This window comes from Canis lupus, chromosome 4 (genome assembly GCF_011100685.1).
Source record: "Canis lupus familiaris isolate Mischka breed German Shepherd chromosome 4, alternate assembly UU_Cfam_GSD_1.0, whole genome shotgun sequence".
Taxonomy (NCBI): Eukaryota; Metazoa; Chordata; class Mammalia; order Carnivora; family Canidae; genus Canis; species Canis lupus.
In genome coordinates this window covers 25323439-25343104 of record NC_049225.1, presented here as the reverse complement: position 1 = coordinate 25343104, position 19666 = coordinate 25323439, and the positions used below count along the sequence as shown (strand labels likewise).

The following is a 19666-nucleotide window of genomic DNA, read 5'->3' as shown; positions in this document are numbered from 1 at the left end:
AAGTCATATAAATCCCACCCAACTCATTATAAAAAATGGGTATTAGTTCTGGGGTTTATTTCTAGATTCAAAATTCTGGAATTTAAAAGACATGAAAGAAAGTGGCCCTTGAGAAAGGGGCCATAAAAATATACATGATAGGGAAACAAGGGTGATGCAGTCAGTTGGGCTACCCACTCTTGGTTTCAGCTGGGGTGGTGATCTCAGGGTCCTGGGGTTGAGCCCAGTGTGAGCTCGATGCTCAGCTGGTGGAGTCTGCTTGAGAGTCTTTCTCCCTTTCCCTCTGTTCCTCCCACTGCAAGCCTGTGCCTGCATATGCATTCTCTTTCTCTCAAATAAATAAATAAATCCTTAAATCTATGATATTTAAAATGTTATAACTTCTTTATGAATATTGAAAAAATATTAAACATTTAACCTTGTTGTTGTTCCTAAGTGGCTTTTTTCCACATTTAAAAATTTTTAATGGACGTATGGTTGACACTAGATGTTCTCTATTTGTGTTTTTAAAATATCTTATTAATGTATTTAAGAGAGAGGGAGAGCATGAGTGACAGAGAGTGGCAAAGGGAGAAGCAGTCTCCTGAGGAACAGGGGGCCCAGCCCGGAACTCCATCCCAGGACCCTGGGATCATGATCTCAGCCGAAGGCAGACTGATGCTTAGCCAACTGAGCCACCCAGGTGCCCTAAATGTTCTCTATTTCAATTTCAACTTCCATCTGCTAGTTTTGTCCCTCTTTACAGGCATCAATCCTGATGTTATTCTTATAAAACAATCTTGATGTTTTCAAAGAACTGCTAAGTCAGAATATTAATAATGGATTTAAGAGCATATCAGATGTTAATGATTCTAAGAGCTCTGAACATGAATTGTTTTTTGTTTTAAGCAAAATCTACACCGAACACAGGGTTCAAACTCAAAACTTCAAGATCAAGAGTCATATCCTCTACTAAGTGAGCCAGCCAGGTGTCCTTAAACATGTTCTTAAACATGTGACTTAAATACTTACAAATCTCTCCTGCTGATTTAGAAATTGGGAGCTATTCTCTAAGACGTTATATTTTTACACTGAACCAAAGATCAAGGTTTCCCAGTGTTCTTGGCAATACTTGTGCTTCAAACCCCTTGAAGGGTGAATAAATTCATTTATTTTAATGAACATATTCATTTATTATCTCCCATTTCATCATAATCTGAATTGAGAAAAACTTAAATACAATATAATTCATATAGGACAAAATTTAAAAAATTAAGTGAGATATTGAGACAAAATAATTTCTGACATTAAAAATAATCATTAAAAAGAATTCACTCACTATGAGATGGGAAAATATCCTTCATCTAGAACAGAATACAACGCCTGTAAAAATTCACAGGCATTATCTTGAGTCTTGATACATCTTTATCTTGGCAGCTATCTTGAAAAGTCAAGTAAATAAAGTGAATCTCTTTTAAAGAAGTTTTCCCCCCTGTCTCATGCAGTACAGCAAACTGACAAAAAATCCTCAGATCAAATTACTTCTGTCTGTATTTAAAGTTGCATGGATACTTCTGAATTTATGTCTATTTGCCTTTACAATTTGCCCCTAACTCCAGTCAATTTTTAACTTATCTGAATCTGTATGTTCTTATCTCCGTATTCTAGTCAAGGTAATATAAAATTTAGATATTCATAAAATGAACAAATATTCATGGAAACAAAACAGTCCTATCTTCTGTAACTGCAGGTATATCCAGCAGTAAGAAAATCCAGTATTACAAAATCTCCAATTTATGAAACTGTTTTTGCAATATAAGGTAATATTAAATTGGAGAGTAAATCTCCATTTAGAAATGAAGTCAGTATCTTTACTGTAAATAGTACCTAGCAGAGTGACAGGTAAGTAGGTGAAAAAATATTTACTAAATGAAATAGTGATGATTTTCTATTTTAAATTACTACATTTACAAAACTAATACTCTAAGAAAAATCTATGGAAGGGTATCCGTGGGTGGCTCAGCAGTTTAGCACCTGCCCTTGGCCCAGGGCATGATCCTGGAGTCCTGGGATCGAGTCCCACGTCAGGCTCCCTGCATGGAGCCTGCTTCTCCCTCTGCCTGTGTCTCTGCCTCTCTCTCTCTCTCTCTCTCTCTCTGTGTCGTTCATGAATAAATAAAATCTTTTTTTAAAAAAAGAAAGAAAAAAAAAGAAAAAGAAAAATCTATGGAAGACTAATGAAACCATTTCATTATTGGACCATGTATAGAACAAAGTATAAATTCCATAGTTTTGGATTAATTACATCCCAAATTAGTTGGCTTTCCCTATTTAAAATCATCCTCCAGAATCTTTACTATGTAGAACATTTAAAAACAGGAATTGGAGAAAAAACATTCTGCTTAAAAAAAAAACAAGGGTCACAGACATTGCTGACCAATCTTCCCTGTTTTGTTATATGTCCAATTTCCCCAGACAGAAAAATAAAGGGTGTAACTGTGAAGCATAAGTGACTAAGTTTATATAGAATCTGAATCACCACGTTTGGGGAACTAAGAATAGTTTAAATGAAAATATAATTAATATTACCACATAAATTTATACCAACACAGTGTTAATCACTGTACTTACCTATTGGTATACACAAAACTAAAGTACATTTTCAAAAAGCTGGTTAATGTGATGCTACCAATGCATTTTTATAATATCGTGATGAATCAAAACTGTCTTTAACAGAAAAATTAAGAAGCAATAATAATGTTTTAAGAACAAACCATGGAACTATTAACTGAACAATTAAATTGTTTTAGATCTATATTTTTCATGGTATTTTTTAAAAGTTTGGTCTTGAGGACAAAGACATCTTGGTTAATTTTAATTGTAAAGATAAAAGTAAAATTACTTAAGAGAAGCCTTCATAAAGGGCTTTGGTGTTGAATTTTTAAAAATTAACAGTATGCTCTAACAGCGGCACACTTAACTCAGAGTTTTCTATAGTGTATACGTTGAAACCTACATATCAGAGAGCCAACATCCAAAGAATTAAGATGATCAACTAATGCCAAAACAATAAAGTGACAATACTATCAAGTATAAGACCCTTAGTTACATATACACTAGTTATTCAGAAGAAAGAAGAAGGAAAACTTCGGGTTATATTTATACAAATATTTGTTGTTGTTTTTTTAATTTAGACCCTTTCAGCCCTTTAGACCCTTACTATCTTTTCTCACGTAGTTCAATTACAAAGTTGAAAAAGTGCACCTCGTAATAGGTAAGTATATTAATTTAACAATGTAAACTTAGGAAATTTTCATCTCTTTCATTAAGTTCTTTTTTTTTTTCTTTTCTGGCCAGAGAAATAAATAACACAACCCATTAAATAAGATTTAAAATACACATAGGGGCACCTAAGTGGCCCAGTCAGTTAAGCAACCGACTCTTGATCTCAGATTAGACCTCGACCTCAGTGTTATAAGTTTAAGCCCCACACTGGGCTCCACACTGGGCATAGGGCGTACTTAAAAAAAATATTTTAATAAATAAGTAAAACAAAATACACATGAAAGTACAAAAGAATAAAATAAAATTCATCCATAATCCAGTCACCTCAAAATCTACTATTCTGTAATTTTATTCTAGGCTATACACAAGCAAGATTTTTCATTTAATTAATCATTATGATATTAATCTTTTCCTAAAAACATTTTAATAACTGGGTAATATTCCACAGAGTTAAATTAACTGCCCAGGAAAAATAACATCATTTAAGACTAATCCAATTGTACAGTAGATATCATTTTACAATGGCCAACAAAATTTGTGTTTTCTATAAAATGTGTAATATATAAGTGTTAAGACACAAGTCATGCGGCCCCTGATAAGATTTTAGACCCCTTTCTACCACCTTTTTTTTTAAAGATTTATTTATTTATTTATCATAGAGAGAGAGAGAGAGAGAGGCAGAGACACAGGAGGAGGGAGAAGCAGGCTCCATGCCGGGAGCCGGACGTGGGACTCGATCCTGGGACTCCAGGATCGTGCCCTGGGCCGAAGGCAGGCGCTAAACCGCTGAGCCACCCAGGGATCCCCACTACCACCTTTTTAATTGAAATAAAATAACTAAAGCAAAGAGTAACCTAAAAAATGTGATTTTCTATTGCTTTTTAAGGAATCCTAACAAAAAAGGTCTAATAATCTAAATATCTGCTATCATTAATAACATATTTTTCTAAAAAAAAATTTTAATGTATTTTTCTTGTCACTATATACAATTTCTTTTCCAATCACATTAGATTAAGAAATTGAGCTATTAAAAAGAAAGAAAGAAAGAAAGAAAGAAAGAAAGAAAGAAAGAAAGAAAGAAAGAAAAAAGAAATTGAGCTATTAATCTACCATAAGACTACATACCTTGAAGAGAATGCAAAATGGCATGTATACTTTGGAAGAAAATCTAGTAGTTTCTTATAGACCCCAAAAAAACTACTATCCTATTGACTCAGCAAATCTACTCCTAATTATCCAGGAGAAATAAAAATATGCTCACAAAAAAACTTGAACAAAAATGTCAAAAGCAACTTTATTCACAGTAGCCAAAAACTGGAAAAGAAACAGTATAGATGTACCAATAAGAGAACAGATAAACAAATGGATTATATTAATAAGCAATGAAAAGAAGTTAATTGATATACGGATGAATGTCAAAAATTTAATACTGAGTGAAAAGTTATATAAAACAGGGTGTATATACATATACATATATGATTCCATTTATAAGAAATTCTAGAATAGAGAAAACTTAATCTGTGCTAGAAAAATCATAACAGTTTACCTCTGGGAGAATAAGAGCAGAGATTAAATACAAACAGGCATATAGAAACCTTCTGGGGTGGTGATAATGTTCTATATCTAGAGGTTTGGGTTACACACACTTATTTTTTTTAAGATATTATTTTTAAGTAATCTCCACACCCAGTGTAGGGCTTGAACTCAGACCCTGAGATCAAGAGTCCCATGTTCCACCAACTCAGCCAGCCAGGTGTCCCAGGTTGCAAACATTTATGCATTTGTCAAAACTCAACAAATGTATGCTTAAGATGTGTGCATTTCATGGCATGAAATTTTCACATAAAGAAAAAAGCTCTACAAAGTATTGACTTATAGTTGATGCATGTTAAAATATACAGAGGATAACATTCTGATGTCTGTAGTTCCATGGAAAAACTGATAAAGAAACAGATGGATAGACAGGTGATAATAATGATAAAATCTAGCTGCTGAGTACATGGGTGAATATATACTGATAGACAGGTGATGATAATGATAAAATCTAGCTGCTGAGTACATGGGTGAATTTATACTGCATATTTGAATTTTTTCATAATAAAATCTAAGTAAAAAAAAAGTCTACCCTTAGTCTACCTTAGGGGTGAACTATATCATAGACGGTAAATGAAATTTTAAATGAATTAACACACTATGTAAGTTACATACTAAATAATATGAATATATTCTTTAAAAGCAGTTTTCTGTAATTTCTAATATTTGTCGTAGTCTAGAAAGGCCAAAGGAGTCTCTAGCTTGACTACTCAATTCCCAAACCAAAAGAGCTCTGTTATCAGACCTATAAATAACAAGTAACCAACCAATGGTACAGTGACAATCACCAACGTTCATTGATTATACTTGGCAGTAAAGAAAGAAATTGAATAAAATTTAATGACAGTATACTTGATAACCCTCTATCAAGGGAGATTATAGTCAAATGAGAATAGAACAAATATGAAAATATTGAAAAGCTAGCATAATAATGGGATATATTGACTGTAAGAACTCTTGAAGAGGGATCCCTGGGTGGCGCAGCAGGTTTAGCGCCTGCCTTTGGCCCAGGGCCCGAACCCGGAGACCCGGGATCGAATCCCACGTCGGGCTCCCGGTGCATGGAGCCTGCTTCTTCCTCTGCCTGTGTCTCTGCCTCTCTCTCTCTCTCTCTCTCTCTCTCTCTCTCTGTGTGTGACTATCATAAATAAATAAAAAATTAAAAAAAAAAAGAACTCTTGAAGAAATCATCTCCCTACACATTGGTCCTATCATGTTAAGATTAACACTTATTACAATGTCTTCAATATGAAGGATGAAATAATTCTGAAAAGATTTTTAAAAGCAGTTTTAAAAGTACTTTAAAAAATCATTATACAGGGATGCCTAGGAGTCTCAGTGGTTAAGCATCTGCCTTTGGCTCAGGGTGTGATCTTGAGTCCAGGATTGAGTCCCCCATCGGGCGCCCTGCCATGGAGCTTGCTTCTCCCTCTGCCTATGTCTCTTCCTCTCTCTGTGTCTCTCATGAAAAAAAAATAAATTAAATCTTAAAAAAAAAACAAAACTATACAACCTGAGAACAAAATATTTTGTGTGTGCACTTTTTTATTTGAGTAGAGTTGACATATAATGTTACACTAGTTTCAGCTATACTACATAGTGATATAACACCTTTAGGTTACTGTATGCTCACCACAAGTGTAGGTACACTCTGTCACCACACAATGGTATTACAATATCATTGACTATTATTCTCTATGTTGTGCCTAAAAATAATACGCTTGAGGGACTCTATCAAAAAAAAGTTATTCTCCATATAGATGTATACAAATTAAAGATTGCATTAAACTAAACCATAAGGGACCTGTATTCAAAGTTAACATATCTTTAAACATTAGGGAGTGTCAAACATTAGGGAAATTCCCAAGGAAGCACGTAAAATTCACCAATATACTTATTAATTGGATAGAATCCCAAGTATTTTTTTTAATTTTTTTAAGATTCATTTATTTATTTATTCATGAGAGACACAGGGAGAGGCAGAGACATAGAGAGAGGGAGAAGCAGACTCCCTGGCAGGGTGCCTGATGCGGGACTCGATCCCAGGACCCTGGGATCACCACCTGAGCCAAAGGCAGACACTCAACCACTGAGCCACCCACAGGCCCCAGAACCTTAAGTATTATCAAGTATTGTGGTCCAACTTGAAGGTGTATAACCAGCCACAGATTCCTCAAATTCTTAATTCTACAGTATTATTTGACATCAGGTGTTTGCATAATAATTAAAGTCATCAGAACTTTCTTACTCCAAAATGGGAAAAAAAAAAAAGACTAACTAGAAAATAGAAGCATATAAATTCTTTTTTAGCTGTCCTCTTCGGACAATGTCATGATACTAAAAAGATTAAGATGAATTTTTAAAATTCCCAAACCTGTCATTTTTTAATAAATATTTTATTTATTTATTCATGAGCGACAGAGAGAGAGAGGCAGAGACAGAGGGCGAGGGAGAAGCAGGCTCCATACAGGGAGCCCGACGTGGGACTCGATCCTGGGTCTCCAGGATCATGCCCTAGGCTGAAGGCGGCACTAAACCGCTGAGCCACCTGGGCTGCCCCCAAACCGGTCATTTTTTTAAAAAAACCTCAAAGTTCCTATGAAATAATAATCTTTTAAATACAACAACAGAGTAGAAAAATAGCCATGGAGGTATTCCAGAATCTTATGTTCAAGTTATTTTTACCTGAAAGAACCCTAAGAACATTAAAATTTTTTAAAGGAACAAAATTTTGTTCATATTTCAAACTTCATATTTAAAGTGTTTTTGCCTTATGTCAATCAGTACTGGGCACTTAACTTTTCATAAAGGAATAAAATTATATTTTGCCATCTTAATCATGAGAGTGGGGAAGTCAATTGGGTAAAAGCCAAAATTAACAACTTAATATTTTATCTGAGGAAAGATCATGAAATTACATATTTCCCAAAATGCCCTTAGTCTAGATGATGGACTACAATACTACATGTTGTAACGTGCACACAAGAAGAATTATTTCCCATGTTAACTTTATGTAATGTAAATTATCCTACTCTTACTACAAGTAAGGTCATAGCGCTAATTACATCTTTTTATTTTATATAATTAAAAAAATCAGATTGTTTATACATCTCGATAGAAGAGCGAACTATAGACCACCTAGGGTTTAATGTACTTACAATTCCTTGTGTTTGTCTTCAGCCAAGATTTGGTCATTTGGTTTAAGAGAATACCTGTAACACAGAAACAAAAAAATACTGGTCATATAAACACACAAGTACATTTGCCTCATGGACATCTCCCTATGGCTATCAACATACAGTTACTTAACCCCTGTAAACAAGCACTACCACACTGTTACAGGTCTCTGTCTTTTTTTTTTTTTTTAAGATTTTATTTATTTATTCATGAGAGACACAGAGAGAGAGGCAAAGACACAGGCAGAGAGAGAAGCAGGCTCCATGCAAGGAGCCCAACATGGGACTCGATCCCAGGTCTCCAGGATCACGCCCTGGGCTGAAAGCGGCACTAAACCGCTGAGCCACCTGGGCTGCCCCAGGTCTCTGTCTTAATTGCTTAAACGCTAATGCCTAAGTTCTTTGCTGTTCTATTAGTCAGTATCAGAGACACCACCCAAGAACTGAAGTAGGATCAGTCTGACGTTCAAAAACACAAGGTATCTTCAGTATTCTTCTGTGGCGAATAATCTGTAATGTTATACTCATCCAGAAGTTCAAAATTCCAAGAAAATATTACAGTAAGTATTTAAGTGTTAACAAAACAATATGCAGTTATTCACTCATTAAATACATAGTAAAAATCTATGTACCACATTATGTCCTAGGTGGTGTGACATAGGAGGAAAAATAAGGTAGTTCCTTGACTTACCCACTTATTAGCTTCATAACCACTGGCATTATTTCATTTCTTTAAGTCTCACTTTCCCTGTCTATAAAACAGAAATTGCTCTAGATACAACAAGTATCTTCTAAGTTACCATATATTTGTAGTGCTAAAGGTAAACAGCTTTCTGAGGAGTACACAGACAAAAATAAACAATGAGTGGCAATTCCCAGGTTTTCAATTTTCACTTGTATTCAACCCTTTCCTAAAAACTAAGCTGCCTGACAATGGGTCAGAGGCCCTAGCAGAAACGTCATGTGGATTCCCCTTTCTTGCCTCCCCCTCACAAGTACCTTTACTCTATAAAAAGAATGGCAAATCTCTCACCCCTCCTGAAAAGAAGCATACTGCAGTGGCTGAGGTATAAAAACCTCTGAAGTCCTTAACAAGAAACAGTTCATAATATTTTTGCCTGCAAAGCCTCTTTAAGTAAAATACCATAAACTGACTGCAGAGATTACTGTTTTATACATTATTTCTGTAAAGAATGAAGCTACAATATATAAATGGAGAACTGTCACAGGATGTCCTATTTTCAGATATATCATGGAATGGGGCACAAGCTGATTACACTTTTCTTTAAAAAGTTTATCTTTTCCATCCCATGTACATTGTCAAAGAATGCATTATTTGTCAAGAAGAGTCCTATGAAGTCCAATGAAGACTCTTCATAGGAAGAGTCCTGTGAAGCAAAGCTAAGAGAGTTTCCAATTAAAAAAAATAAGAAAGTGTGAACTATTTCCTCCAAGCAACAAATTTAAAACAAGTTTCCTTATCTTCCGTTTATCTATTAATGATTAAATATCAGAACATGGATGTTACAGAAAAACAAGTCAAATCATTTATTTGAACTGAAAAATGAAGCCAGACTTTTTTCTACCATGAAAGTAAATCTGATTTGACAATGAAGAACAATTTTACCAATGATTCCAAGGCAAATAACAGCCTTTAACTAGATGAATAGTTTTGACTAAAACATGGTTAAGGCATTCAATAAAAATATTTTATCAAAAAAAAAAAATCCTTTTGAAATTAACAATATTTAACTTTCCCCAACATCTCCTAAAATGTTTAGGTAAACATATGCTAATAGGTAAAGCACTAAAAGATATAATTACTAGCTATTTAGGAAGTCTTACCAAAGCCTTTTTTGGTATATTTCCTAGAATTGCATGTCTTTAACGACTCTAATGACTGGAAAGTCAGGTGGTTTCTAATTCTTTGCTTCCAAAAAAACTGAAGGACCTAATCAAATAATCAGCTGATAGACAAATAAAAGTAATTTTTGATGATAGATCATTTGATAATAGAGAAGCTCAAACAACTGAGTGATGCCGCTGAAACAACACTCTGCTTCATTTACCATCCAATGAATTATGTGAACATATATTTCAGCATTTTCACCTGATAAGGAGCAAGAATTCCTCATCCCCTTCTTAGGGAGCAAGACCTCTTATCCCCCTCAAGGTCCCTCTAGCTAGTCTAAGAACCAAATTGACAGATTAACAGAAGAAAATCAAATTTAATAGGTGTATGTATGGGGAGTCCACAGTTTTGGAAATCCCAAAGACAGTCAAACAAAATGAGGTACACCTATCATTCTGAAATAAGGAGAAGAGGGTAGGGGTCTGGGATTTCAAGGAAAGGAATGTACAGGGCAATTAGAAGGGATGTTTGGGAGCACCTGGTGGCTCAGTTAAGAGTCTGACTCTTGATTGGTTCAGGTCAAGATCTCAGTGTCATGAGATAGAGCCCAAGTCAGGCTCCTTGCTGAGCATGAAGCCTGCTTAGGATTCTCTCTCTCCTTCTCCCTCTGCCCCTCCTTGCTCTCTTTCTCTCAATTAAAAGAGAGAGAGATATGTGTCTAATTAGATATTTGTCCTATTATATAAATGTGTCACTCAGATATAATTTATCTCTGTTAATCTTTATTCTGGGAAAGATCCCCAATTTAGATTCTTCTGCCCATTTAAGGGAGGGGCAACAGTTTCTCATGCACCCACAGGTTCTCAAGCACCTTCAGCTCAAAATAATCCACATACCAAAGTGTCACATTCTGAGGGGGGCCTATCCTGAACCTCTACACATCTCTAAAAGAAAAAAGGGAAATAAAATTAATGCTAAACATTATCTTATTGCAGCAATGAGTATTATTTATCCAAGAAAGGTTGAACTAAATGAAATAAATTAGTTTCATCCACCTCATTAAAAGATGCATTTCCAATAAAATGTTTCCTTGCTTAATATTTAACAAAATTTTATTACATTTATGTTGTTTTACTAACTATATGTTAAATATAATTTAATGACTAGGAGATATTTTTAATTCAATATACAGGCATAATTTGTTGTGGAGATCTATGATAGAGTGATTAATATGCATGAAAGGCTTTAATATATGAAAATATATTACCTTCATAATATATGCATAATATATTACATAAAAAGATAATTCACGCACAAAAATACATTACACAAGGATAAAATCTGGCGGCAAAAAGTGTAATAGAAATAAAAATTTGGGCAGCCCCCGTGGCTCTGCAGTTTAGCGCCACCTTCGGCCCAGGGCATGATCCTGGAGTCCCGGGATCAAGTCCCACATGGGGCTCCCTGCATGGAGCCTGCTTCTCCCTCTGCCTGTGTCTCTGCCTCTGCGTGTGTGTGTGTGTCTCTCATGAATAAATCAATAAAATCTTAAAAAAAAAAAAAGCTAAGAAAAGAGCCTGCTTGTATATTTTTATAAATGGATAATGGTAAAAAAAATTTTTTTTAATAAACGGACAATGGTAGGTATCAAACACCTATAGTATTTAGAGTTCACTAAAAGAATGTTTATCAGTTTTATTTAACATTACAATAAAAATCATAAATATTAACCTAATGAGTGAGGAAGTTTATTAAAACATTTTTATGAAAGTTAAGAAGTTTAGGGGCACCTAGGAAGCTCAGTGGTTGAGCATCTGCCTTTGGCTCAGGTCCTGATCCCAGGATCCTGGGACGGAGTCCCATATCAGGCTCCCTGAAAGAAGCCTACTTCTCCCTCTACCTATCTATGTCTTTACCTCCTAAGACAGTCAAAAAAGAGACAGCTTTTATCTGTTCCCCAACTTTCTCTTCCTTCCCCATTTCACCTCTCTTCTCTGTTCCTTTCCCATTAAATCAAAACAAAATATCCTAAAACATCCTAAAAGTCTCAAGATGAGACTTTTAAAGGGAATGATGAAGGAAGTCAGGGAAAAAAAAGAGTCCACATAGGCAAGAAGCAGGCAAGGAAGGGATATAGCCTGATTTTGATCAAAACACTAAAAGGAAAGTTTTACTTTTCTAATTCACAGAGTACGTTTCCAGATCCTCAAGGATAAATTTGCAAGACCCACTTTGAACCATTCTCCAAGCAAATTAGTTCTCTAATCTCAAACTTCAAGCGATCATTCTTCCCATAACATTTCTTTCTCTCATCTGATTTCCCCCTGCTCCACACCAGGTTAACTTTTCATCACATCTCTGTAACTTTAACTTTCCTTCAACTTTGCTGGGAATATTTTTAAATCAATTTTATCTTCCTTATCTCTTCCTTGACTCTTGCACACTGCATTTTAGGAAATTGGTACAGTCTATTTTTTAGTTGGGTTCTGTTTCTTAAACATGAGATAGATGTTCTGCTTTTTTATTATTTCTTAAATTCAAACATAAACATGGCCTCTAAAAAGCCAGACATTGCAAAATGGTATAGTGGCAGTTCTCAACCTTTCTTCTGCCTGAATTTACCAGAGGATAAAGACAAGCACTTATTCCAATCAACAGAAGATAAGGAAGCTGGAAAGAATACAGGGAAGCACCTTCTTTATTTGCCTCTAGCCCCCACAGAACACCTCTGAGACCTGTGTTACTGTCCTAATTCTGCTAGAAATTAGTTTTTTGAAGTAGGCAAGCCACTTAATTTCTGTAAGGATAAAACTACCTATGTCACCGGGTTGCTATGTGTATCAAGTAAGATAATACATGAAGTGTTCAAGTGTCAGCAGTGAACATATAATAAATACTTCTCCCCTTTTTCTTGAAATGCTTTCACCTCTGTAAAATGACTGATTCAATTAGCTCAAATATGGAGGGAAGTTTAAAGTGTTCACATTGTGAAACAAATGCATAACTACAAATTTCCATTAAGAAAACATCAGTGTTGTGTACAAGTATGTCAGTGTTGTGTACAAGCATTATTTATGGAAAAGTAAAATTGTAAGCAAATACTACAGAAAGCACATTTATAATCAGTAGATTACAGCACAATGGGGAAATGGTTCAAGATTAAGTTTAAAAAAGAAAAATGGCAATATACTCCTCCAAAGAATTGGAAACATAACTTCAAAATATTATACAGCATTACAAATTATTCTTATTCTCTTCTTCATGCTTTTTCAAAATGTAAATAATAAGCAAATTACTTTTGAAATTAGAAAAAATGTATTAAAAACAAATACATATATACCACTTTAGAATGTGGTCATTAATATTCATCTGGATGAGGTTTCACTTAAATTTTTCAAGCAATGAACATTTAAGCCTCCAAAGATTAGTTCAAAATTTTTCTTGTGTATGGGATGCCTGGGTGGCTCAGTGATTGGGCACCTGCCTTCAGCTCAGATCGTAATCCCAGGATCTGGGCTCAAGTCTCACGTCGGGCTCCCTGCAAGGAGCCTGCTTCTCCCTCTGCCTGTGTCTCTGCCTCTCTCTCTGTCTGTGTCTCTCATGAATAAATAAATAAATCTTTAAAAAAAAAAAAAAAAAACTTTTCTTGTGGAGAATTTTTTAAATAAATTTAAGTACTTTTATTGTATAAATATGGACAGCAACAGGTGACAAGTGGATAGAAAGAGAGAAAGAAGGAAAAAAGAAGAGGGAAAGGAGAGAAATAAGGGACGAGGGGAAGAAGCAAGAGAGGGGAAGGAGGAATAATTTCTTTCATCCCTGTCTGTCTGAGCTGTTAAAGGAAGACACACTTGAAGCAAAAAAAGAATAAAATCCAATAATGGCATTTCCATCAAGGGTAATGGAAAATGATATGGTTATTTAGGTTTATAATTAAATATCAGAACACATAAGTAAAATGTATCGATACATGATATGTAACTATTAAGCTATGCTAGAATAGCAGTAATATGCAACTACCAGTAATAAAGGTTGGGCCTTGAGACTGAAACAAAGAGTATTTATTCAAATGGGCTTTCCCTGAAGATTAGCATAACATAAAATTTCAAACCTAGAAAGGTCCTTGAAGATACTGTGAAATCCAAAAACAGTCCAGTCATAAATTAAATGGCTAACCCAGTGTCACACAAATAGTTAATGCCAAGCTACAACACTAGCTACATACCACAACAATAAAATATTCCATAAATACTTGCAACTGAGATTGCCCTCTAAGAATTAAACAAGATTCCAAGAAATCTATAAATATTACCACATGCTCCAAAGAATACTAATGGTAGCATGCAAAGTTTTATAGAATTGGCACAGACAGTGTAGGTGTGGCAAAATTTTAAATAACATGTTAAATTAGCCCTAGCAATTAAAGAATAAACTCATCAAAACATATTAGAAAGGAAAAAAAAGGGAGGCCAAAAATGCTAATCACCACAACAATGTTTCAGACGAAGGCTGAAATTTAAGAAGCTTACAAAGAAACCGATTAAAGAGTAAACCACAGGGTTAAAATGAAAATAATAGCAAAAAGTTACAAGGTTTATGAAACTAATATTTTAAATTCTCATTAGTAAACTAAATAAGGATTATAACTCAATTACAGAAGGCTGAAGAAAAGACAAAGTAGATTTACACTTAAATAGAACTACACTCTATATCATTAGATTTTTATGTTTTTATTTTTAAAAACCATTGATAATTATTCAAAATGACTAGCTACATATTTTCATTAAAGGAAATTTTAAAATTTGGCTTGTAACATGTCCCTGCTTGGCTACTGGGCCATGATGTGAAAAGTTGGGGCTCAGGAGCACATAGTCAAGAACGAATTCTTGAGATGTCTAGGACCAGTAGACAGAAAAAGCTGCACTGGGATTGGGAGGAGTGACTGACTATATATTTTTAAGTTGGGAGAGAGTTACAGATAGTGCAAGTCTCTAAGGAATTTGGGAGCAAGGTTTCTAGGACCCTGAGGAGCCATTTACTACTGTCTAGTAAAACCTTAGTCAGGAGACCCTTTGGATGTGTATCAGTGAGCCATGTGTGTATATATGTATGTGTATGTATCTATGTATGTTACATCCAACATGGAGTTCAAACTCATAACCCCAAGAGATTAAGGGCTGTACACTCTTGTGACTGAGCCAGCCAGGTGTGCCTACTGATTGCTCTAAATACCATCTATTTTAATGAGGATATGATGATGACAATGACAGTAATAGTAATAACAGCTAACATTTATTGAACGGCATCATATCAAAGTAAAATTAAATATAATGCTTATTCATTACACAACTCCCAGCCATGAATCCTCTACCCACCAGAAACATAAATCAAACTATCTCCCAAATGGGTCTACCTGGATATCACATATTTATCGTATGCATGAACAAAACTGAACTCAATCTCTCCACTCTAACATGTCTTCCTCTCATACTCCCTAACTCAATTGCAAATACCATCATCTATTCAGTCACCAAAACCAAAGTTGGAATGTCATCCTCGTCTCCTTTGCTCTCTTCATTAATCGATCCTTAAATTTACCTTTATAACACTAAAGTATTATTGAACTTTCTCCAAACCATAATTTCCTAACTACAATGATCAGGTTGCCATCCATCAACAACTCTACCACTACAGCCTCCTCTAATTTATCTCCTCAAATCCACCCATCTACTGTAGACACATGCTTTATATAATTTTAAACGTAAATCCGACCAGTCATTCCCCTGCTTAAACTCCTTAAGTGCTCTCCACTGCCCATAAAAAAGACAAGAGAGACATTCCAAGCTCCTTAGTAGCCAACAATAACATTAGCTTGTATTTGGGAAACACATAAACTATCTCATTCAATCCTCACATTATAACATCCTATTTTAATATTCCTTGTTTTTTACAAGAAAAGCGATCTTCCATAGATTAAGAAACATAATCAAGGTCACACAGCTGCAAGTAGCTCCAAAGCACACTCTTAAATCTCTACCTATAATGCCACATTAATGAGGTGATTTCTTTCTACAATTGTCTTTTCAGACTTACTAGCTGCTTAAAGGCAAGAAACTCTGTACTCCCAATACTTGGCCTGTGCTAACCACAAAGCACGTGCTCCAGAACATTTGTATTTAGTTGAAATGAACTATTAAAAATGTATTCGTGTTTAGGTAAGCCTTAGAAATGCCTTTTTCTCAATATCCAAAGTCGAGTCTGAACATCAGAGAATCCACAAGGAGTATCCTCTAATGATCTATGGAGCAAAATAAAGGCCTCATAAATGAGTCTGTGTTCATTCAATTTCCATAGTTTAGATCTTATTTGAGAAGCTTCAGAGCAACTCAAGACTAATCACTTAGTATGTGAAATAATCTAAAATTTCAGAATCAAATGCCAGTTCATCCCAAAATCTAAGAACCTAGAATTCAGAATAGCCCAAAGACCATCTTTCTTTTAATGAAGGTAACAAGGTAACCAAGTTAAAAAAAAAAAAAATTAAAAATTAAAAATTCAGTAACGTTTCCAAATACCAGCAATAATCTAAAAAATGTTATTGAAAAAATATTCCACTCACAATAGCACTTTATTTTTAAAATACCTAGAATAAATCTAACAAAAAAAAAATGTGTATCTGTGAAGAAAATGATACAATTTTGTACTAAAACCTAAGCTGCACTAATATTAGTAACAACTAATCATATATGACTATTTAATTAATTAGGGGCTAGCTCAGCCAGAACAGGGTATGACTTGATTGTGGGGTTGTGGGTTCAAGCCCCATGTTGGATGTAGAGATTACTAAAAAAAAAAAAAAAGAAATAATAATAATAATAATAAACTTTTTAAAATAAAATAAAAATAAATGTAATTATTTAAAATTAAATAAAATTCTAAAATCCAATTCATCAGTTGCACTAACCATATCTCAAATGTTCAAAGCTAAATGTGACTATCTGTTATCATATTGGACAGCACAGATACACAACATTCCCATCATCACAGAAAATTCTAGTGGCCAATCTGCTGTAGAGATAATAACTTACACTACATTTTGTTTTAAATTTAATCACTTCTACATGGTTTGGATTTTTTCCAAAACACAATTATTTTTATAATTTTTTAAAGATTTATTTATTTATTCATGAGAGACACAGAGAGGCAGAGACATAGGCAGGGAACCAGATGCAGGACCCCAGGATCACACCCGGAGCCAAAGGAGGACATGCTCAACCACTGAGCCACCCAGGTGTCCCTATAATTTTTGAAGCTAACAAATTTAGCAATGATCAGTACCATAAGATGTGTAAATCTGAAAAAAAAAACCACCTAACCATTTTGTAACCCTGTATTTAATGTATGTAGAGCCTATGAGTTATTAAAATATATAAAAGAATACCTAAAAGAAATTGAGATGTATATCTGCATAGATAGAAACTTATATATAGTAAAGATCTCATTTTTCCTAATTAATCTAAAAATGCAACACAATCCTAAACAAAATTCCAAAAATAATTTCTTTAGAACTTGACATCTTATTCCAAAATTTATGTACAAAAGAGCCAAGAATAACTAAAAACATTCTTGAATAAGAACAAAGTATAGGGACTTTCCCTATCAGACATCAAGATTTATTATAAAGCTTCAGTAGCAAAATAAAAATAGAGCTGCATTAGTTCAAGCACAAACAAATAGACTAGAAAAAAAATGAATTGGGAATCCAGAAACCAAGCTATATATAAATAAAAATTGGCACTGTAGATCACTGAGTAAAGACTGGAGTATTAACAATATAGTGATATGACAGTTGATTTCCTTCAAGAAAAAAAAAATTGTAACTGGATCCCTACTTCACATCATTAACAAAATCAAGTCAATTAAAGACCTAAATATACAAATCATAATGTTAAAACTTGTAGAAGAAATAATGCAAAATAGCTTTATAAAGAATTAACTACAAAAGTGTCAGAGCATTTCATAATTAGTTTTAAAGCAAAACAATTATAGCTTTTAATCTAGGTAATTTGGTGGGGACAGGTGACTTGAGGGACCCTACTCTTCCACCATCTTGCCCCCTCCTTGCTTTTAATCTTATATATGGAGTATCACTTGACACTCCAAATATTGTTTTACTTCAAACCTAACATATATTCATTTATAGAAATGATTCATCTTGATTTATACAAATTATCCAGTTGTAATCTTTGGTATTAAATAATCAGCCCAGAAATTTACAACTGACTATTATTGCCTTGGGTAGCTTTGGAATGAATATTAAGTAATGTCTTTCATTCATGCTTAATTAAGACTTACCCAAGGTTTAAGAGATTACATTATTAAAGATTTAGATTGGTAGGAAAAATATATTTCCTCATTCTAACTTCCTTTCTTAAAACTATTTTCATTTCTAATGATGGTTTCTACTTCCCAATGAACTTGTCATTAATTCTCTTCATACTCTTATTTCTGTGATATTTATCAGTGTCAGGAAAAATCAAAACAAACCTGTCATACATTCCTTTGCTTCTTTATCTATATACTTCTTCCTTTACTCTCCATTACTAGTCAACACTCATCTGGAAGTATTTATATACACCATATTTCACCCTCCCCTTATACCCAATGTGTCTCTTCAGTATGCTAAAAAGATTATTTTCAATAGCCTACTTCCTGCCTTAAGTTTTCCTACTTATTTTCAGTCTTAATATTTTGACAAATTGGACACATCAAAACTGAGTAACTTAATTCTGCTTTTCTTTTAATTAGATAAAGATCTTACTTTTTTTTTTAATTCCGGGGGGAAAAAAACTGGCTTTACAATCTTTAAATGAACAATAGGATATTTTTGAGAAGTTTTTTAAATACAAATAAGTATCTAATTGGTATTTCAGAATGATGGCAATGCTTATTGTATTCTGAAAACAGGTCAATTGTAGGCAACATACCAACTCATACAAGAAGTGCATTGTTCTGAAATCTTAGTCAAGGAGAGAATTGTTGAATGTTTCAAAGTCTCACTCAGGATTTATTAATCTACTCTAATGAATTAATTAAAATTAAATATTAATAATTTTTAGAGTGAATTACACATGTTTTTCTCAACTATACACTACTGAAGGAAAACACAATTTCACTAAGTTTATAAACCTTTACATATCTACCATAACTTACACTGAAAAAACCTGGACATATAATTGAATTTTTCACTGTCAAATTAACATTTCCATAGTAAGGTAGCAGAAAATTAAGAGAGATAAAAAATAGAGATTTTACAATTAAGACAAACCTGTATGTCAAATCTCTGCACAATGACTTAGGTGTTTTTTTTTGGGACACGAACAAATTTCTTGAGATCCAAATTAGGGCAGCCTGGGTGGCTCAGGAATTTAGCGCCGCCTTCAATCCAAGGCCTGATCCTGGAGACCCAGAATCAAGTCTCATGGCAGGCTCCCTGCATGGAGCCTGCTTCTCCCTCTGCCTGTGTCTCTGCCTCTCTCTCTCTCTCTCTCTCTCATAAATAAATAAAATCTTTAAAAAAAAAAATCCAAATTATTCTTTATATGAGATATCTACCTCATAAAGTTGTCAAGACGACTAAACTGATACCATATACACCTAATACGTGCTGAATAAATGTTATTTTTGTCAGACAATTAATTCTTAAAATTTCATTATATTCTTATTTTTCTCTATACTCTTGAATATTTTTTGGATGGATCGGCCATTCTTTAGATTCAGC

At 34.0% G+C, this 19666-nt stretch overlaps 1 protein-coding gene across 9 annotated transcripts in view; it reads right to left on the bottom strand.

The window, feature by feature from the left end:
* Positions 1–19666, bottom strand: part of ADK (adenosine kinase) — a 508004-nt gene that overhangs the window by 437639 nt on the left and 50699 nt on the right. For 8 of the 9 annotated variants that reach the window (XM_038534415.1, XM_038534413.1, XM_038534418.1 and 5 more), the window contains one exon: positions 8016–8069. The exons of the other annotated variant lie outside the window; for it this stretch is intronic. In XM_038534415.1, the coding sequence (XP_038390343.1) occupies positions 8016–8069 (54 nt within the window). The remainder of the gene's footprint in view (positions 1–8015; positions 8070–19666) is intronic. 9 annotated transcript variants of the gene reach the window in all.